The sequence below is a fragment of the Gigantopelta aegis genome, chromosome 4 (genome assembly GCF_016097555.1).
Source record: "Gigantopelta aegis isolate Gae_Host chromosome 4, Gae_host_genome, whole genome shotgun sequence".
Lineage (NCBI taxonomy): Eukaryota > Metazoa > Mollusca > Gastropoda > Neomphalida > Peltospiridae > Gigantopelta > Gigantopelta aegis.
Window position 1 is genome coordinate 11493070 of NC_054702.1, and position 22200 is coordinate 11515269.

A 22200-nucleotide genomic window follows, 5' to 3' on the forward strand; every position below is an offset into this window, starting at 1 on the left:
AAAGTTTAATTTACCTTTCAATTATTGCAGGCCCTAACTAGAATTGAAAAAGTAGATTATTTTCCCATCCCCCCAAAAGGAAGAATTAAAACAAAAAAAGGGTGAAAGTGAAAACGTAAATTTCGTAACCTTTTCCATGTTCCATGTTCAACGGAAAAATTCTGAATAATTTACAACAGTTCTATTCTTAATATTTTATTAAATAATAATATTTGTAATAAATTTAAACAAACAATTGTAGGGTTTAAAATTAAAAACATGATCTGCTTATAAATATTCTTCCCTTATGTTAAATGAAAGAAAATTAGTATGGTTTTCTATGGCATTATGAAAGGAAGTGGCCAAGGTTAGCAAAACTCATTGCTGTGACTGTCACAGCAAAAGCACAACATCATCAATGTAGCTGAGCCAAAGTAAAAGTACAGACCGAATACAGGCAATGCCAAGTGGCAAAGGCACTAAAATGTTGGGATTTACATCTGTTGTGTGATTTTGCTTTGAAATCGGATTATAGGTCCAAAATAGACTCAACAGCAAAAGAAATGCAAGTTTTTTAGACTAAAAATTAATTGAAAGTTGATTTTTCACCTGCTGTAATTATAGGTGTATTTTGAAGCAATCCTCCTTGTAACCATGTTTTTTTCATTCGTTTGTGTCGCATTTTACGTTTTGAAGCATGTCATCAAAACATACAAGGAAAATGTCTGGGATGGTCAGTAAGATATGCCTTGTGACAATCAAAGCATGCTTTGTGCAGACATTCTAGGGTAAAAAAATACCCAATTTTTAAAAATGTATTCAACAATATTTATGTCGTACGAATATGCCAAGACTTACCTCACAACAGCAGGAACAAGCAATCGGATGCCTACAGGCAGGTGAAAGTGTTAGTAATGTTGTCAATGCTTTTAACGTTCATATCACAACCATTTATCATCTGCAAGATTGTTTTGTCACCACCCAACGACAGGACAGACATATTCATCGCTTGCATATTCGTGATCCATTCCTTACATCCAATGAAACAGCTCGACAGACAATTGGAGTCCACAATCGACCCATCAGTTGTGACACAGTTAGACGTAGGCTCCATATATAAACACTCAGTTGTCGTCGTCTTGCCCGTCATCCCAGTTTGACTCGGCAGCACCGACAGAACCATTTACAGTGGGCCACATTTCACAGGAATTGGCGTTATCAGCAGTGGTGACATGTGATCTTTACAGATGAAACTCGGGTTTGCATATCCCATGCTGATGGAAGAGTTCGAATATGGCGCAGACGTGGATATCGTTATGATGATCAGTGTGTGATGGAAAGAGATCCATGGGGTGGTCCAAGTGTTATGATATGGGCTGCAATTGGCCTGAATCAAAGACTTGGCACAGTTGTCTTCCAGAATATTGGTCCAGGAAGGGGTAATGGTAATTACATTGATCAGGCCCTCAGACCCCATATAGTGCCTTTCTTTGCTCGTCATCCACAATACACGTTCCAGCATGATGATGCCAGACCACACACAGCTCGGGCTACGGTTCACTTCTTACAGCAGCATAACATCCGAATTTTGCTTTGGCCAGCCCTTAGTGACGACTTAAATCCAACTGAACATTTATGGGACGAGCTCAAAAGAAGAATTGATCAAGTTTGTCCAAGACCAAGAAATGCAGCTCAGCTTCAGGCAATCATATTTCAAACCTTTCCACTTATCCCCATGGCCTTTATCAACTGTCTGATCCATTCCATGTACAGAAGGTGTATCGCAGTTGTGAATGCAAATGGTGGATATACATGATATTGATTATTGATTACTCTGGGTTGTTTGACCTTGTTATCATTTATGAGTGATGCCTATTAACATTCCTTGAAGTTAAAAAAACCTTTGCTTCAATAATTTTTTCCATTAGTTTACATCAGTTTTGTACAATGCTATCTAAAAATAAATACCATTCGTATTGACTTCCTACTACTGCTAATAACTCAATATCAGGCCCTAGCTAATCTTGCCAGAGAAATGAATGTTTTCTTCGCTGAAAGTCGGCACAGGTGACTGATGACATTATATCATTCAGTAATAATAAGATCACAGATTACCTTTCACTGATTTGCCCACCAGAGTTAGAAATAAAGGAAGCAATAGGAAATTACCTTGATTTATCCAATAGTAAATTTTCCCTTCATGTTGAAAAATGTTGGTTCTGCTTCAGCTTTTGGTATCTATATTTAGATTTAGCAATTTCTGAGATATCTAAGGGAATGCTAATCATATGCTGATTTTAAAGACCAACATATTCTGGTAAAGAAGTTTGATCCGGGTTATAACATCCTCCTAAAAACCTTCAAATTGGTTTATGCCAGACACTCAGAGGCCATTTCATGATATGACGCATCACTGACTTAAATGATGTCTGATGCAATACCCTATTTTGATGTTTTACATGCCTTTTTATTGTTTTGTTGAAAATCTTGTACGTTTCAACTATTGACTCGATAACTATAGACTGTGCTCATTTGCTTAAGTTGTGGGAAGGCACAAAGCTAACACTACTAAGATATGACATCAATTATTTACTTATAACACTATGATTTGTCTCACTGTAGTATAATATTGTTTGTTTTCTGATTTCAGAGATATATCAGCCAAACATCAGTGTTACATAATGGTTGTCTTAATGGTTTTTGTGTTTCTGATTTCAGTGATATATCAGCAGAACATCAGTGTTACATAACATGTTTGTCTTAATGGTTTTGTGATATATCAGCAGAACATCAGTGTTACATAAGATGTTTGTCTTAATGGTTTTTGTGTTTCGGATTTCAGTGATATATCAGCCAAACATCAGTGTTACATAAGATGTTTGTCTTAATGGTTTTTGTGTTTCGGATTTTAGTGATATATCGGCAGAACATCAGTGTTACATAAGATGTTTGTCTTAATGGTTTTGTGATATATCAGCAGAACATCAGTGTTACATAAGATGGTTGTCTTAATGGTTTTTGTGTTTCGGATTTCAGTGATATATCAGCAGAACATCAGTGTTACATAAGATGGTTGTCTTAATGGTTTTTGTGTTTCTGATTTCAGAGATATATCAGCAGAACATCAGTGTTACATAAGATGTTTGTCTTAATGGTTTTTGTGTTTCGGATTTCAGTGATATATCAGAACATCAGTTTTACATAAGATGTTTGTCTTAATGCTTTTTGTGTTTCTGATTTAAGTGATATATCAGCAGAACATCAGTTATTCCAGCGGTGTTGTAACACCTTCCTCATGGCAGTTGTTTCTAATCTGTGCTTCGGAGGAGACACGGCTCCTGAGGATGCTGTCATTGAAAGGATCCTGACTTACATCACAAGGAAGACATCATCACAAGGACTCAGTGCCTCAGAAAGACTACAGACAAAGCAGATGACAGTGTTTGATGATCTGGTTGATCCCACTCCAGTGGTGAGATCGTTTCTGCTGAAGCTGCTCATACACAAGAGGTAGGCTTGCATTAGAGTCATTATTCATGTGGTTAAAAATAAATCTTGGTACATCAGTTCTTATAGTTTAGTGAAATTGGTTGTTATTGTGTATTCAAGGTAACTTAACAGCTTTTGTGGTCATGTAAGACACTTCCTATGTTTAAGGAACTTATGTCAATTATTACACTTACACTTCTAAAAAATGTATAAAAGAGTTATCATTAATTTTAGTATACACACTAATATAATGATGCATCTATGTTTTGTTATCATTTTCCTAATGATGCTGAATTATTCCGAAATACATTAATGCCTTACATTAGGCCTGCTTGACACTACTAAGTGTGCCAAACATTGTGGTTTACGAAAGACTGTATATAATACTTGTTACTTCAACATGATAAATTATGTCATTTTCCTGACTTCAAAAATAATTTACATTTTCAGAATACAAACCACATTTTGTCAACATATTTGCTACAATTCATTATTGTTTTCTGTATCTGAACAAGTGGATGAAGAAATGTTATATCCTTATGCCATTCTTATACGTTGTCTTCTTATACTTTGTCCTTTACTGTTTTAGTGATGACCATGTTCAGCAACATCTTGAAGGCTTCCTCGAACAAGCTGAAAAACTTCGGTACCAACAGACTTTGAACTCTGGCATCCTGCAGTTTATTGTTATGGTCACTCAGTGCCTTGAGGTATAAGTTGCAATATCATTAAATTTCTATTCTCTGGTCAGCGTGCACATTGATTTTGCCCCTTGCACATCAACATGTTTTGTTTTTAATTTTCTGTGCAATCTATGCTTTAATAAAAGAAATTGAAAAACAAAAGCCACATCGCTGCATCAATTCTGGAACTTTGTTCTGACAAGAGACTAACTCTTTTTCTTCTTTTTTTTGCTTAAGCAGAATCCAACAAATGGTTCAGATTTTTTACTCTAGAAATATTATTATATACTGTCTAGTATAGGCAGTTATTGGTTCTGGTGACTTGAGTAAGCAAATTACCTTTAGTGAGCAGCTTGTTTAAATTTTCAGTTTTTTTATCTCTTACTTTGCTTGAAAGTTGGTAGAGGAAGAAAACCTGCGTTGCCATCAGCTATTGAGAAAAAATGGCTAAAACATTGAAACGGGCATCACAGCTGGGTGTAGGTATAAGTAGAAAGCAGCTGCTAGCGCGAACAGGGATAGTAGTGAAACAATTAAAAATGAAAACCCCTTTCAAAAAGTCTGTGCCTGAGAAAAACTGGTGGCAGGGTATGAAAAAGAGACATTCTGACCTGGCAATTGGAAAACACGAAAAATTAAGGACCCTTTGTTGCCGCATGATGAATCATTCGAAAGTTGAAGCATATTTCAAAGATCTGGGGGAAGTGATAGAGAGTAATGGGCTTTTGACAAAACCAAATTTGATCTGGAACTGATGAGACTGGGAAAACATTCGAACATGACCCCATCAAAATTATAGCCGAAAAGGGAGTGAAAAATGTAGCTAGTCGCACGGCAGCCAGCAGAACACGTAAGTATAAATGGCAAGTATAAATGCAGCAGCCAGCAAATGAGCCCACTCATGATTATGAAGGGAAAAACACAAGCATTGCTCTATGGCTTTAACACCACATTGGCACCCATCAGTGCAGGATTACCAGGAGAAGCGACAGAATTGGGGAGCACTGCTTCAAGGATAGCCACTCATCACACAAGACACGTGTACTAGCTCTAATTGAAGAGGCTATTGTGGCCAACATCCTCATAATTGTCCTGCTGCTTCATACCACCCACTATCTGCAGCTCCTCGACAGGTGTGTTTTCAGCCCGTTCAACCAAGGCATTCAATGCTGTATGTGTCAAATTTTTGCAGGCTGATTCCCTGCACTTGGTAAAAAAATAGATGTTCCCGTCTCTTTTTAAACAAGCATGGGAAACCGCTGTGATGAAGGAAAATGCCCAGAGTGGCTTCCGAGCATGTGGTATTTACCTTTTTAATCCTTCTGCTATATCAGAAATGGCTTTTCTCTCAAGCCAGATTTCTGATCACACTACTGTCACAACCACAGATTTGTTGACTTCTCGTTCATTGCCGTCGTCAACCATCACTACAAATGATTCTTCTCAGTCACCCGTATCAACACTGCAACCACCTATATCAAATACTTCACAGGCTGATGGACCAATAAGTACTCCTGCGACAATTGCCATCCTCGATCAGATACCAGCATCGTCCAGTCTGGACAACCCAGACAATCTTCTAAACCTGATGATAAACAACCAGATAGAAATCATTGCCACAGCTGATAAACAGTAACAGTCAACCAAAGAAAACATCCACCTCTCGTTGTCAGTCGCATCGTCTTCTCATCAGTGAGAACAGTAGCACAAAAATGGGAAATAGCAGAGAAAAAAGCAGATAAAGAATGGGGGAAAAAAAAATAAAAAATAAAATGAAGCCATAAAAAATCGAACACCAAACCATAGAAGGTAAAAAAAAAATGAAAGGAGAATAACTAGTAACAAACTGAACTGTGAATTCCTTTCAAAACTGGGGGAGGGAGGGAGGGAGTGAGTGAGTGAGTGAGTGAGTGAGTGAGTGAGTGAGTGAGTGAGTGAGTGAGTGAGTGAGTGAGTGAGTGAGTGAGTGTGAGTGAGTGAGTTTGCTGCACTGTAAGATGTTTTCGACTAATAAAATATTTCTGATTAAACTTACACGACGTGGTATCAAAAAGTTCCGAGACTAGGCCTATATACAAAAAGTATTCACTTGATTCAAGTTTGGGCACCATGCATGCATGCGCATCCCCTTCAAAATAGTCCCCTTGTGCAGCGACACAGCGCTTCCAGTGCCGTTTCTACTGCTGGAACGCATTCTGGTAGTCTTGTTCTCCAAGCGTGTCAAGCACCTTCTGCAATTCGCATTGGATCTCCTCCACGGTGTCAAAATGGTGACCCTTCGGCTGCAACTTCATCTTCGGGAAGAGGAAGAAGTCACAAGGGTCCAAATCTGGCGAGTAGGGCGGGTGCGATAGGGTCACCATGCTGTTACGGCCGAGAAACTCACATGTTATGAGTTTGGTGAGAGGGTACATTGTCGTCATGAAGCATCCAATTGCCCTCGTGCCACAGTTCAGGCCATTTCCGCCGAATGTCCTCCCTCAGACGCCTCAGAACATTGCAGTAGAACTTGCTGTTGGAGGTCTGGCCCCCAGGGACGAATTCACAGTAAATAACCCCATGAATGTAAAACAAAAAGATGAGCATGTAGGGGTTGAGCTCGTGGAAGGTCACCCAGACCTCTTGTCGTCATCCAGTGATTTTCTGCTGCTCTTGAAGCGTGCGTGCCACTCGAAACATCTAGCACAACTCATTGCTTCATTGCCATACACATGACGAATCATGTCAAAAGTCTCAGTTGCAGATTTACCGAGTTTGATGCAGAATTTGATGTTCTCTCTCTGCTCTAGTTTGCAGTCCATGATGAAATCTCAAATGTGCCCGTGCACGTGGTCATAAAAACTCCCATAGCACAACACAAGATGTTCACAGACGCCACTCGGTAGACTGCCTGATGACGGTTACTGCTAACCCCCACAGCACGCGCATCACCGTACTGCCATCTGTTGGCGTGCTATGGAAGTAGTCTCGGAACTTTTTGATACCACCTTGTATATTAAATATATTTTCTTGTTTAGAATATCAGTATCTGTATATTCAATGTGTTTCTAGTTGTCTTAATATTTGTAAGCAGCCCAAACTGGATTTTGTCTTCAAATAATTGTGTACATACGAAAAAAAAGTATTTTAGGAAATAAAATTAAATTTAACATATTACAAATATTAGAACGATCAGAAACACGTTTAATATACAGCAACTAATATTTTATGCAGAAAATATATTTGATATTTAATTACAGTCATTAAAAAGTCTCTGTTAGTCGATAACATCTTAAAAATTGCAGCAAACTCAGGAATGTTCCTTTAATATCTAGAAATATTTTCATGTGCTTGCCTTGTATATTTGTATATAATTTTAAAATGAACTTTGGTGTTACTGTAGGCATAAGGTAAATATTCTATTGTGACAAATTACACCACTTGTGCTCATTCTACAAATGACTGTACCATGTGGGCTTGCATTTCTTAAAACAAGAACATCACCCCATGCAGTTTAATGTTGACTTTCAATTAACTGTTAGTTGGTTGATGATGATATTTGATGATGACAACCAATTTTAATGGTGTTTATTAAATGTTATTTTGTGTCTGCAATTATACCAGAACCTATGAATTAAGATGAGTACTTATAGGGGTATAAGCACTCATCTTAATTCATAAATTAATTTACTGTGCTAAAAAATATAATGTCATTTTTTGGCAGGATCAGCTTCATGAAACTGCAGCTATGAAAGATTTTGACAATGAGATGAAGATGGCAACTAAATCTCTCAGTATTGCATATCAGTACATCGAGAGTGCAAATATTGATATGGTCAAATTACGGAACATTGCAAATGCAAGATTTGGTTTGATGACAGTAGCCAAGTATCTTCACATGCTTGTAATTGAAGAATCAATTATGAAATCATCAGTATTCACAAAAATGCTCTCACAAGCCAGGGACTTGATTGAAATAGAAAACTTTGATTGGCCAAAGTAAGTTGTGATTATAATACCTGTAGGTCAGATTTTGAATAAAATGAAGAGAACCGTATTTGACCAGAAATAAGCCCGGGGGAGGGGGGGACCACGACAACTCATTGTGAGCTTAACATGGGGTGGGCTTATTCACAAATAAGCTTAGTCTACCAAGTGGCGTCGTTCTGTGAACATCTTGTGTTGTGCTACGGGAGTTTTTGTGACCAAGGGCCAGTTTTTTTGTGTTTTTTTAAATAATAATAAATAAAATAAATAATAATAAATAAAATAAATAATAATTAAATGAACCAGGAAGAAAACAAAAAAATGTTCAGTGTATTAATCAGTGTGTTCCATTTGTTATTAATAAATAATAATTACTTATTTATTAAAAAATGTTTTACTAGTATCTATCAGAAACACATCTTCTATGTTACAATTACTTATCAGTGCTGTTTATTTACACCCAAAATTTAATGCTGACAACACTTACAACAACAGGAATTAACAACAAATTCAATAGTGTATACTCATTTTGACACGGACCAAGCTTAAATTACACTCTTCAGCTAGCTATACACATAGTTGTCCACTAGATCATTACAATTGTTCTTAGCCATTCCGAATAAAGTATTTGCTAATTAGCATTAACAGTAGACCCAGTGTGGTTTTAATAATAGACATCGGTTTTAGTTCAGAGTTGGGCTTGGGTACTTAAAGAAATACTGTTAGACTGCTAAATATCATTGGTGGTAAAAGATTGTGTTACATTTGTGTTTAATTGTCTGCAGGGGGTACATGTATGACCTTTTAAATGAACTTTGAGCAAACTTGCATTTTCATGATATTTACTGTGATACGGTGACGGAGTGGGGTGTGGGCTTACTTAAGAATAAGGGCCTAATTTCATAAATGCTATCAAAACGGAGGGAGTTTATTCAAAGACATGGGCTAATTTCAAATACTGTCAAATACAGTACTTTAGCCAGTTTTCAACTATTTCTTCTTTTAAAATATTTTTTACAAGTTGTTGGTCACATTTTAGTTTTCAGATGTGTAAAAACTGGTATTTGACAGCCCTTTACATTGCGACTATGTTTTTTCATCTGGAGAATAAAACATTTCATTCATACTATCTGTATAAAAAACCCCAGAAGTAGCCACCATCTGACTGCTAGATGTAAAAGTTATTTAGAAGGCTGTTTGATTATCTACAAGTGATTAAATATGTCCCTAAAGTAAGTTTACAGTGTCAATTTCAAAGTCCTATTCATTATTCTAATACAACTGGCATATAAGCCTTTTTTCCATTGGCATATATAAGCCTTTTTTCCATTGTTAATTTTCGTGATAAATTAGAATGATTTATGTATGCTGTCATGGGCAACCAGGATTTACCACAATGACAAAATTTCAAAATAGTGTCTGATATGCTCTCACTTAGCCTCATGTGTGGTGTTTTTGTTTGTATATTAATTCCACATCTTCCATTATGGTTAAAAGTCGATATAATAAAAAATGTCAACAATTATTTTCTTCAGATGAAAATGATGTTAATGCTATTATTTTATTATTATTTCATGCCATTGTAATTTTTTACATTTCGTTGGCAGCAATGAACACCCACCCAAGTCACTGATAAATTGCAGCAGTAAATTTTATCATGTGTCTTGCAACCTGCTCTTCTAGTGTGTGTTCCCAAAATGACACAGGCAGGTTCATCAGAAATAACTGTATCACATCCTGAAGTACACCATTTTTATTTAAAACATACTTTTTGAAGCAATAAAATTGACAAAGAAGACAATATGAAAATTACTATTGATTTTTTTAACGCAATTATTAAAGGTCAACATTTATCAAAAATGTAACTCTCTAGTGTTTGGTATTTACGTATACCTTTTACAATATATATGAAGTGTCAATAAAATAAATTTTTAAAAATTTAACCATTTTTAATATATATATTCGCAATAAAAAGTCTCATTTTTTTCACCACTTGCCAAAAGGCCTGTCGACTCCAAGACCTAAGTCACGTGACCCCGTGACGCGGTAACCGGCATAACATGTTAGCTTGATTCACAGCCTTTCAGACATTTTACTGGGAAGGTGGATCACGTGTATTTTTAAAACGTGAAAATTGTATTCTATTGAATTGAATTGGATGGATGGAATATTCTTTTGGAGATAGTTTTCAAATGTAAAATATGGTGAACCATTGTTTAGTGTTAGGATGTATCAAAGCAGCAGTTTTTCCGAACCTTAAACATGTCTGTTCCAAGCCTGTATCCTCACCAGCACGTTCTACGATTGCACATGATACAGCAAACATGAAACCACGACAAGCAGAAGCTAAACTAGAGCTCATAAGGGTGAAGGGGAGGCGAGAGGGTACTAGAGCAGGGCCGGCAGTGTAAAATATAGTGGTACGGCTCGAGGTTGCCAGACTCTTCTTTCAAATTCAATTGAGAAGGACATTTTCACAGATGCAATAAATATAACCCACAAACGTGCCTCTTTTAAAAGTGGTACGGCCATGCGCTGCTTCTGCAGTGATGTAGGCAGGAGGCTCACGGGAACTAGCCCCTAACCCCATCCCCACCCCCATCAAACTTATTTTTAAAACTATTAAATTTTATAAAATCATACAGACAAATGTATATACATAGTGTGGGTTGTCCCCTCCCCTCCCTCCCCCCCATCCCAATATAAAATCCTGCCTACGCCATTGGAGGGTACCAAGCCTAGAACGATAAAAAAAATATGGGGCCAGTATTTCATAATTAAATACAAACTTTGTGCGTGCATATATACACACACACACACACACACACACACACACACAGACAGACAGACCTACCAGCATTATGTGTAAACTGGCACAGTTTTAAAGTCCCGTTCAGCTACTGTTAAGTTATTAGGGAAAAACATTCTGTTGACACCGGATGCCTTCTATTCCGCACTTCGGATGCAAATTCAACAACAAAAGAACGGTCCATGTAGTAATTAGCTCTGTCTACACCGGCGCGCGATTTTGCCTCCGCTGTCTACATCAATATGTGATCATACCTCTACTGTCTGCCAGTGGTCACCTTTTAAACAATGACGGCAGTTTCCTAGGACACCACAGAATGTGTTATGAAACAATGAAAGCTTAATAAACAATGAACACCTGATCATTATTATTTGTATGTGTTCATACCTGCATTGCATCATACCAATCTGTCTAAAACAATAAATTCAGATCCCTATTTTATGTGATATTAATCAATAAAATAATGTTATTTATTCTGCTTGTTGTTTTAAATGTGTTCTGATCTGAACACATATTTTATTAGTCAAATTTAATATCCAACTTTCAAAAGTCAGAACTGAAATTGTGTCCTGCTTATCACAGATAGGTAGGTAACTAGGTTAGCATGCTCATATACCACTACCTCATCAATCGAGGTACCTTTAGAGTAGATGATAAGACCAAAATGTCCAAACTAGCATCCGTTAAAAATCAGCTGTTTTTAGAAAAATCATTCTCTGCTGTTGGCATGGTCACCTACTAACAGAATGCCGATTGCTACGTCACAGGTCAAATCGACTAAGCAGTGGGGGTTTTCCCCAAGAGTTTTACAAAAAGCCACTTTATTAATAACTAGGATGGTATTTTTGTTTTTTGTTTTTAATACTGTAATTTTTTATGTATTTGTTTTATATACTGTGTATTAATAATATGACCTTAAAATTAACATTAATTGCTTTAAAATATAGCAAAATTTTGAAAAACTCACAAAAAGAATACTTACCCTTCCAAAAATGCATATTATTTTTTATGTGTTCATAAAATAAATTAAGTGAAAATATGCTAGTAAAGTTATAAACTTGTAGACCTACCCCATCAATGTGGGTTTTTTGTTCAAAATTAATCCAGGCGAAATCCTCTAAATAATTCAATATGAGATTGAAACACTGCATCACAAATATACATTTCAATCATGTCCATACATTTTGCAACAGAAATTAACAGCAAATGAAAATAATTATATTTGGTATATCCTGTATTACAAATATACAGATTACAGTATTGATAAATTTGCATTTGCTTCAATCCTAAGTCAGTGACATCATGTCGAGAGAAAGACAAAAAACAATTGGGTATTTATTGTAGTGGTGTATATTCCATTAATTAAAGTTTATTTATATTTTATTAATTAAAAACAGGAAGTTTCTCCTCAAGCAACTGTGCAGGGAATTTGGAACAGACAGCTACCACAGAATTTGTCAGTCGGGTAAAACACCATGGCTCTCTATAGAGGAGCCAACTGAAAAGGCAAGTGTACAGAAACAAAGATACTGTAGATCCTGAAATTAATGCATCCCTAAATTAATGCGAGTAATGGTGGGCAGACTAAAATGTGACATGAAATTAATGCGAGTGGCCTCCCTTTGAAATATTACTTTTCTAACAGCACACATCTGTATACCCTTTGGTTAAATCAGAGTTACAGTTGTCTTCAATGAGATCAACTCACAAACATGTCTGTATACACATCCATTCACACATGATAAATTGTGTCGGCTTTTGACAGGACGGCCAAAGACCCTGCAATCATCACACGTGTCTGGCACCTTGCTGGACTATTGGACAATTAGTCTGTCTTGCCTACAGTGAATTGTTTTCCAGTGTGTTTTATAAATATATTAGAATTTTAATCTTTGGTGTTTTGGGTGTTTTTAATAACGTGAGACACATAGACAAAACATAAAAAATAAATGTGTCATATTATTAATGCAAATAACACAAACTCACATTTTTTGCATTAATATTATGATCGCATTAATTTCAGGAACAATACACCGAGTTGACTGGTGTTGTCTTAGTGATTGTTACATTTCATTTCAACTTATTTTCGTGCTTACCGGTATATCCAATTAAGGTTCAAGCACACTGTCCTGGGCACACACAGCTATCTGGGCTGTCTATCCAGGACAGTGGGTTAGTTGTTAGTTGGTTAGTGAAAGAGAAGAGGGTGTAGTGGCCTTACACCTATCCATTGAGCCCGTAAGAAGTCGCTCTGGGTTGGAGCCGATGGTTTACCCACTGCTCTACCGAGTCTGATTGTTACAACTGCAGTTTCAAGTGTTTGGCAATAAAGCATTAAAAAAACCTCACAACAAATACCAATATACCATGGGCAGGTACTGATACCCGAGTGTTACTAAATAAAAATATAAACTTGATCAATTCAATTTAGACCTATTAACACCTCCACACTAGACTACCAATGCAACTAGCACATGTATTCTTTTGATTTCTGTATATGTTCTAGACAGCGACTGGATACACATACGTCACATGTCTAAACAGTAATCAAGGCATGTCGGAGAAGAGACCAATTAAATAAATAAACCATAAGTTTTATCAGTTTTGTATATTTATTGAGTAAATTGTTTCAACAAGAGTACATTTCAGTAGATTATTTTTATACTATCAGTATGTGTTCGACATTTATAGTTACACTCATGAACACAAGTGTAATTTCTGTATATTTCACAAATAGTTCACGATACCAATGATTGATGAAAATACGTTGTTTCTTGCATCATTATGAAGATGTTAAAGTAAATACCATACCACTCTTCTTCACCTTAATTAAATATAAATATTTATTCCACGAATATGGACAACTTACATGTAAAAACCAAGAGTAAATCCAGACTACAGTATACTGAGACAGACGTGATATGCTGGACTTCCTCATTGACAACATGTATGTCAAATTTGGGGCTTGGACACATAGACTGGAAATAAAAATCCCTCGCCAATTTGTTTCTCTATGCATAAGAATCAGTATTTCTGACTATATAACCAGGTTAAATCAAAACAAAGTCTAAAACTTTTAACTTTACTTTCCACTATTTTGATGATCTTATATCATTCAATAATATCTGGAATACAGATTACATTCCATTGATTTATCCACAAGTATGAAATAAAAGAAATATCTGAAGGTATTAAATCAGTTTCCTACCTCGATCTATGCACAGAGATTCAAAGCGATACTGGTCACCAAGCTAAGCTGTTTGACAAAGGGATGGCTTCAACTTTCCAATATTCAGTTTTCCCTTTGTCGAGCAATATACTTTCTGCTCTAGCTTTTGGTGTCTACATGTCTATCACAACTTCAAAGATACCTTAGAGCATACTCAATTGTATATGCAGATTTCAAATGATGCCATATCGTTATGGCACAGTTGGTTCATCAGGGTTATATTGTCCAGGGACTTGAGAGCATTTAAAATGGTTTATGGTAGACATTTGGAGGCTATACCTTCTAAATACGATGCATCACTGAACATGAGCATACTTTTTCATCTCTTTTTTTTTTTGTGAAACTCTTGCACATTTATTATTTTTTCATAATTTTAGATGAAGTGACAGACTTAATAGCAGTAGTCATGATGGGTGCCACTGGTGGGGCAGGATATGCTCAATTTGCAAACACATGATATGATCACTGTTATGACAGTAATTGGTGGATTGAAAACATTTATTGTTTAAACAACAAAAGGATTGGGCACAGTTGCACTTATTTTAATGATCTCTGTCTTTGTGGCAGTGCAAGAGGGATGAAATCACCAGTAAAGAATCTCTTTGGGTGTGGCTGTCCTGTGGAATCAACTACTATTTTGCCAACTACCCATTTGATGCTGCATTGTGCAGAGATATGACTCTGATCATGTATTACGGTTTTTCATTCAGATTTATAGACTATAAATGAAATAAAGAGGCCAGTGCTGTTGATTTCATTTCTTGTTCACTGATTTTTGTTGTGTATATTCAAGCCAATTGAATTCCATGCATGAGCAACCAACACAATGGGGCTTTTTCAAATTCAGTACTTTCATCACATCTGTAAAGTTAAATCTGAAGAAAGTGTTGATAGCAAAATGGATTGCTTTTGCAAATGGTGGTTGCGTGTACTTGAAATTTGTTTAATTAGTTTATGTATTGTAATAGTAATCACATTAAAGGAATGTACACGTAAGGCTTTTGGACTGGTAGGAATATTCAACCATGTATAATCCACATTGTTGCTTAATATCGAAAAGTATATTGGTATATTTAGTTAATAAAACGGATAAAGGTGAAGGCTATTATATATAATAGGAGCAGCCATTTTGTTCCATCCCAGTGAATATGCCCTCTGGAGAGGGCTTAACACATCCCGTCAGGAATTAGTCTTAGAACAGAAGAAACAAACATACCTGATTTTTGCGTGATTATGAAATAGGCATGCATCGTAATCTTCTTTAATAATATTCATCCCAGTAGACAAGCAACAAGTATAAATTATTTTTCAAAAAAGATAAACCACCATTGTCAAAGTGGCTACAAAACAAATCAAAATAACTGTGTCATGTTTTGTCCATACATTAACCTACATACTGAAATGATAAACGTAGTGTTTTCTTAAATAATTGGTCTGTTCTTTTAGTTGCCTCCACCAGCGATTCCTGATTGGCAGGTATATATTTGGTAGGTAACTAGACAAAGCAATTAATTACCGCTGTCTAGACACAAAAATATGTACTGGTATTATTAATATCACAGGGTACTGTGATGTATTTGTTATTAATCTGATGCGACATGGCATGTCCTAATATTAGTCTTTGTTTAATGGTATGGAGAAAATGTAGACACTAATTAAGTTATTATGTATTGGATCAGGACCCGTGTCACTATATTGCCGTAGAAAATTAAAACATTCTCTTACAAATAACCTGCCACCCCTAAAATTGTAATGATCATTATCAGCTGATTGTGGTTTATTACTGTAAATAATTATGTAAAACTCTTGATTAAGTAAACTTTCCTATCTAAAATCACAGAACTGACCAATTATATAGTCCCAAAGAAAATAAAATTATCACTTGGGTTTCGTGGATGGTCGTTTTTGCTCCAACATAGCCTACCAATAGGCCTAATAGTATGCTTCTTTTTTTTTGTTCTGTTAATGTAAATTGAAATATATTTAGTTAAATAGTTTATTATATTATCAAGTCATTTGTGTTGTTTTACAAGTCAGGTTGATAAAAGCGAAGCACCTTGTCATAAATACTGTGTTTGTTTACACTGTGCTTACAGGAGTTGGTAGGAGCTGACGTTACTTCCTTCCAAGCTAGAATACCAGACATGACGAAAAATAAACAAAATGAGTGCCGCTATTTAGCAGGAATAATCATGTTTTTTTTATTAATTCTAAAATTACGTGTTTTTCGTTTCTTAAAGTGTCGGTATGTGTTGATGGACTGGGTATGCATCTTTCCAACACATAAGGCTCATATTTGACTTGGGTTCTCCTTTAACAGATGATTTGTATTTTAGGTGAAGGAATGTCCAGATAGATATGTGGTTTGTTCTTTACACTATCAGAAGATTCGCGACATGGTGGCTAAAACACTTCTTGGGGAAGATGTGACTCACCTGGAATCCATCATGACTGTTAGTATACAAGCTATCTTAATGTTATGTTGTGTATTTATAGATCGCTGAAATCATTTATGACCCAGAGTGATTTAACAAAGTGGTTACAAATTCACTTTGGTATGCACAATATCATTTGATTAGTTCCAATCATTAACCTTGCTGAATGCTGCATATGTGTATGGTAGTTTCTCACCTCATTGATGGTCCAAAACTTTTCTTATTTCTTTTTAATTGTGGGGTTGTATGTCAAACTTCCATTCATTTATTTTGATTTCCAATCTTTTCATGTTTGGTTATTGTTTATTACTAATGCTTTTATTTTGAATAAAACAAGGTTAAAATAGCTATCAATGATTGCTTTTCTTGAAAACATGTTGGTACGTTCATGGAACTGTGAAACATAAATTTCATTCCAGTCAGTGTTTTACGTTTTAATGTAATAGTAATATTTGGATAATTTGATTTTAGGAAATGGCTAGTCCATTGAATCAGATGCATCTGATCCTAGCCATCCACCATGAAGTCACTTTGAAATATGTTCAACCTGATGTCCAACAAGACCAAGCCTTGGTATGACCCTGTTTAAATTCCTTATTGTGTTACCTTGATAAGTTAAAAGATGAGAAATAGGCATTACTGTTCCAATAGGTATGACATTAACATTTATTTTTGCATTATGTTTGGTTTTACATTTTGTTCTGTTGCTCACAAACTGAAAAGTATGAAACATGGTTTATATTTGCAACTATGAATGTTCATCTCAGTGTATGTTAAAAATTGTTTTGATATTTTAAATTTTAATTTAAATACTTTTTCAATTAACTCAATGTTCCGTTTGTGCATTGATCCCTTTCACAAAAGCTAGAAGTCCTTTACCAATAAAACATGTTTTATAATTGCACCTTATTGCATCTTAATGCATGTTTAAAAAATGTTTTGCTATTAATTTGTAAAACGTTTTGGAGGGGTTAAATTTAAGTTGACATTTTTTTTAATGAGCTAGTTTAGTAATTAATGTTAAAGCACAGACTATTTCTTTTATAAAGCTAATTTAAAATTTAATTATAATTAATAAATATGTTATTACATGCATTGATAGGAACATCTATGGGTACAATTATAAGCAACATCAAATCTATTTATGGTAGGCGAGACAATTCCATACAATTCTTGTTGTTAATTTCGCTATGACATTTGTCAGCGGAGCTTTCCTAATACCAAATTGTCTGGTGTCCGTCCATCAACTTTTCCTTTGAAGTGTTATCTTCTTCTACAGTTTTGACTGACTTGTTCTGAAACTTCGTACAATGATCCTCTGGGGCACCTCCACTTAATAAAGGAGAGAAATTTTTAATATTAATTAAATCTGTTCATTTAAATTGGAGATTTTGAAAGCTTGCTTTCTCCTAGAGTTTTGATTGGGTTTTCTGAAACTTAATATACATGTAAGTATTCTCAGGGTCAGTCTTCACAAAATAATAGATACTTTAAAAAGTTTGAATTTTTAATTATTAAATTTAAACATTTTAAATAGAAATTATCATTAAAAATTAAGTTTTGGTTGGATAGTTCTGAAACTTAGAATAAGTATTATCAAGGGAAGTTTTCACAAATGAATAGGGAGGTATTTTAGAAATTTTAAGATTTTAAATTAAATTTTAGACATTTAAATAGAAATAAAAACTTTTAACAGTCTAGCTATCTTCTCCTGGAGTTTTGATCGAATCGTTCTGAAACTTGGTTCTATGATTCTTTTAAGCAGTTTCACAAACTAATAGAGATATATTTTTGAATTTCTATAAAAGTATTAAAATTTAACATAAGGGACATCTTTACAAATAATGAATTACATGTATGTACTACTGACAAAATTGATAATTAAATCACAGAGTTTTATAGGCTGATGGGTGTCTTATTAGTCCCCTATCGGTTCATCTGGAGGTGACTAAGGTTTTATTTCTGTCCTCCTGTCTGTCTGTCTGTCTGTCTGTGTCTGTTCATCCATATGTCCCACATATAGTTTTCCAGATGGTTTTTTGACAATGCCTTGAGATAGTGAGATGCAATTTTGTGAATGACTTTATCATGTACTGTTATAGGTCAAGTGTGACTTTCAGTTACCCATTTTTATACACCCGTCTATGATGGGTCGTATTATGGTATGGCGTTGTCCATCTATCCATCTATACATACGTCCGTCTGTTAACTTTTTCTTGTCCAGACCATATCTTGCATACAGATGCATACAGGACCATCAAACCTCACATGTAGGAACAACTTTGAATGGCGGTGTGTTGCGTACTATTACTAGGTCACTTTGACCTACTTTTCACAGTCTACTGCACATGACATTAAATCCTTGTCCGGACCTTATCTTGCATACAGGACTATCAAACCTCACATGTAGGAACAATTTGGGATGGCAGTATGTCGCGTACTATTAGTATGTCACTTTGACCTACTTTTCAAAGTCTACTGCACATAACAGTAAATCCTTGTCCAGACCATACCATTCATAGGTACGTACGTCCATCCATCTGTATGTCTGCATGTCTGTTAAATTTTTCTTGTCCGGACCATATCTTGCATACAAATGCAAACAGGACCATCACATGTAGGAACAACTTGAGATGGTGGTGTGTCGCATACTATTACTAGGTCACTGTCACCTACTTTTCACGGTCTACTGCACATAACAGTAAATCCTTGTCCGAATCATATCTTGCATACAGGACCATCAAACCTCACATGTAGGAACAACTTGGGATGGCAGTGTGTCGCATACTATTACTATGTCACTGTGACCTACTTTTCAGTCTACTGCACATAACAGTAAATCCTTGTCCGGACCATATCTTGCATACAGATGCATACAGGACCATCAAACCTCACATGTAAGAACAACTTGGGATGGCAGTGTGTCGTGTACTATTACTAGGTCACTGTGACCTACTTTTTACAGTCAGCTGCACAGAACAGTAAATCCTTGTCCATACCATATCTTGCATATAGGTGTCTACAGAACCATCAAACCATACAAATACTAGGTCATGTACATCACCGGTACTCTTGTTTACAGTTATAGCCCTTGAACTTAGGAAATATCAAAATTTGTTTTCCAGATGTTTTTTCACAATGAATTGAGTTATTGAACTGACATTTTGTGTATAGCTTGATCATGTAGAGTTCAAGTTAGAATTTCATGGCGATTTACCTATTTTTGACAAAGTTAAAGGCCAAAAATTAGTTTTCTGGATTTTTTTGATTTTTTGTGCACAATACATTGAGATATCGAGCTGAAATTTTGTTGGGTGCAGTATGGTACATGTGTTGCTTCAGCAGTACTCTCATAATGCTTGTTAAATTAGGAGTTAATCATATGGAGGTTTGAGATTTCTGGGTGTTATATTGTCTATTTGACACCAGCAAATGACATTTTTAACCAGATAAAAATTACACTATTAAATTTTTATAATGTTATTACGGTTGTTTTAATTGCACGAACTGATTACATTTGCATTACTACACTTTCCATTACACAATCAGGTAGAAGTATATTAACATAAGAAAGAATATAAGGACCATGCACCTGTTGTTTTGTTTAATGAAATCTAGACCCTACAAATGGGTACTTTTACCTTTAATAATGTTTCAATATCTTCTTTTTTTATGTACATATGAAACAAACCCCAACCCCAACATATTTACACTAATTCTATCATATAAACTGGAAAACATTTATAGTTAACATTTTCCCCACATAATTGATTATAGATTTTTTTTAATCAATTGTCTCATCAGTAGAGCCAAACTGGTTAAAAAAAAAAAAATTATAATTGATTATTGTAACATCGCTAATTAATTATGTTTTGTTACAGGTTTCTGTTATTTATTTGCATTAACACTATTTATTGATGATTATTGTATTATTGCCAAAAGTTGACATTTATAGGGGCATACTGTGTGTATTTATTAAAGGCCAAAGCTGTGGAAAATCTTGACATATTTGCAGACAGTACAGAAAGTATAAGCAATATTGTAAGTAGATATTCTTGTTTTATTTCAGTAAATTTGCCCAGTTTTTAAACAGTTATATTACCTTCCCCAATATATATAGTAAACAGAAATAATAAATCCAAAGAAATAATATGTGATAAATCCAAGAACCCATTGGAGGGTTTTTGTTCCAGACATTACATCCTGTTTGTGGGTCCTATGCATATAAAAATTTTCAATTAATAATTTAAAAAACCCATAGTTAATTTAATGTAGTGGATTTCTTTTATCATTATCTACATTAATCTGCTTGTGTGTAAAAGTTACAAAAAGCTATTTCTTTGCATATTAATTCACTATTATTAAATAGCTAAACAGAATGCATTTTAAGTGAACTCAAAACAATATCAATATTTATATCAGCAATTTACATGGATTTTATTATTTGTGATTTTTTTTTAACTTTACTTTTTAATTTTGTTGTTTGTTTTTACAGGATCTGCACAAGCTGCTACAGAATCGCTTTGGACAACGAACTCATCTGCTGAACTTCCAGCCAGGACAAAGTCTGAGAGATCAGAGCATCCTCTGCATGCTGTTTCACTTTTCTCTTGTTCTGAGAAACTGCCAGAAAAAGAAGAATTTCTTACATCCACTGATCACCATGGCTACAAATCCAGCTCTTTTCACTGTGAATATAATTTTTTTTCTTTCTCAGTTTCTACTTTCTGAAAATGTATTATAAATTTATCATTTATACATGCATGTACAAAATGTCAATCTGATACAGAATTAGGCCATCTGCAGAAAATCACTTATTTTGTTGGAACAAGTACTGTAGTCATATATATTCAAATCCGCTTAATTGCATAGCCCCGGTGCGTGTCAAATTTATGCTAATAACCGGTATAGCTGATTATCCGATAGAGCCTCATTTCCAGATTATAACAAATGGTAAACTTTACAAATGCCCAGACAGTCTATCATACTCTTAACTGCAGAACAAACACTGTCTGAATGCTGATACCTGTACACATTTCATTTGTTTATACATGTATGTATTTTAAAATAATAATAAATAAAATAACAGTGTAAATATTGTAAGATTAAATATATTAATTTTGCATTCTTACAAATCTGTGGTTGTGTTTATCGATGCTATTTCTAGCTACTAATATTTGTATTGCAGTTCGTTGCACACAGCTTTTTCACAGTTCACAGCTGTTGTTCTGAGGTGTGGCAAAGCATAATTTTCACGTGCAGACGAAATGAACATCGCTTAAATTAGCAACTGTTAATTGTCAACCGATTTTATCTACAGTGTACTAATGTTACAGTGTATTTTGTTATAGATGCTGCTATTATGCACTGAACAAAATATATGTTCCTAACTTAGAAGTGTAGTGTTTATTTTGCTTATTTCATTCAATGAATTAGAAAATTAAAAATAATTAATCATGAATAATAAATAAAATTATTAACACGATTTAAGCCAGGACTGTAGGATCCAGTGCAGAGGCATGTGCACCCCCTACCCCACCCCCGACAAACATATGTGTGTTGTTTCCTGTTCCATGTTCATGTAAATACAGATAAAAATAAACTGGTTTA

At 35.0% G+C, this 22200-nt stretch overlaps 1 protein-coding gene across 1 annotated transcript in view; it reads left to right on the forward strand.

Moving 5' to 3' along the window:
• Positions 1 to 3227: 3227 nt before the first annotated feature.
• LOC121372659 (E3 ubiquitin-protein ligase RNF213-like) overlaps positions 3228 to 22200 on the forward strand; it is an 89853-nt gene continuing 70880 nt past the window's right edge. Inside the window, exons 1-8 of the mRNA XM_041499106.1 lie at positions 3228 to 3489; positions 4058 to 4178; positions 7855 to 8129; positions 12324 to 12432; positions 16492 to 16608; positions 17062 to 17163; positions 20572 to 20631; positions 21086 to 21280. Coding sequence (XP_041355040.1) covers positions 3275 to 3489; positions 4058 to 4178; positions 7855 to 8129; positions 12324 to 12432; positions 16492 to 16608; positions 17062 to 17163; positions 20572 to 20631; positions 21086 to 21280 — 1194 coding nt within the window. The 5' untranslated portion in view covers positions 3228 to 3274. The remainder of the gene's footprint in view (positions 3490 to 4057; positions 4179 to 7854; positions 8130 to 12323; positions 12433 to 16491; positions 16609 to 17061; positions 17164 to 20571; positions 20632 to 21085; positions 21281 to 22200) is intronic.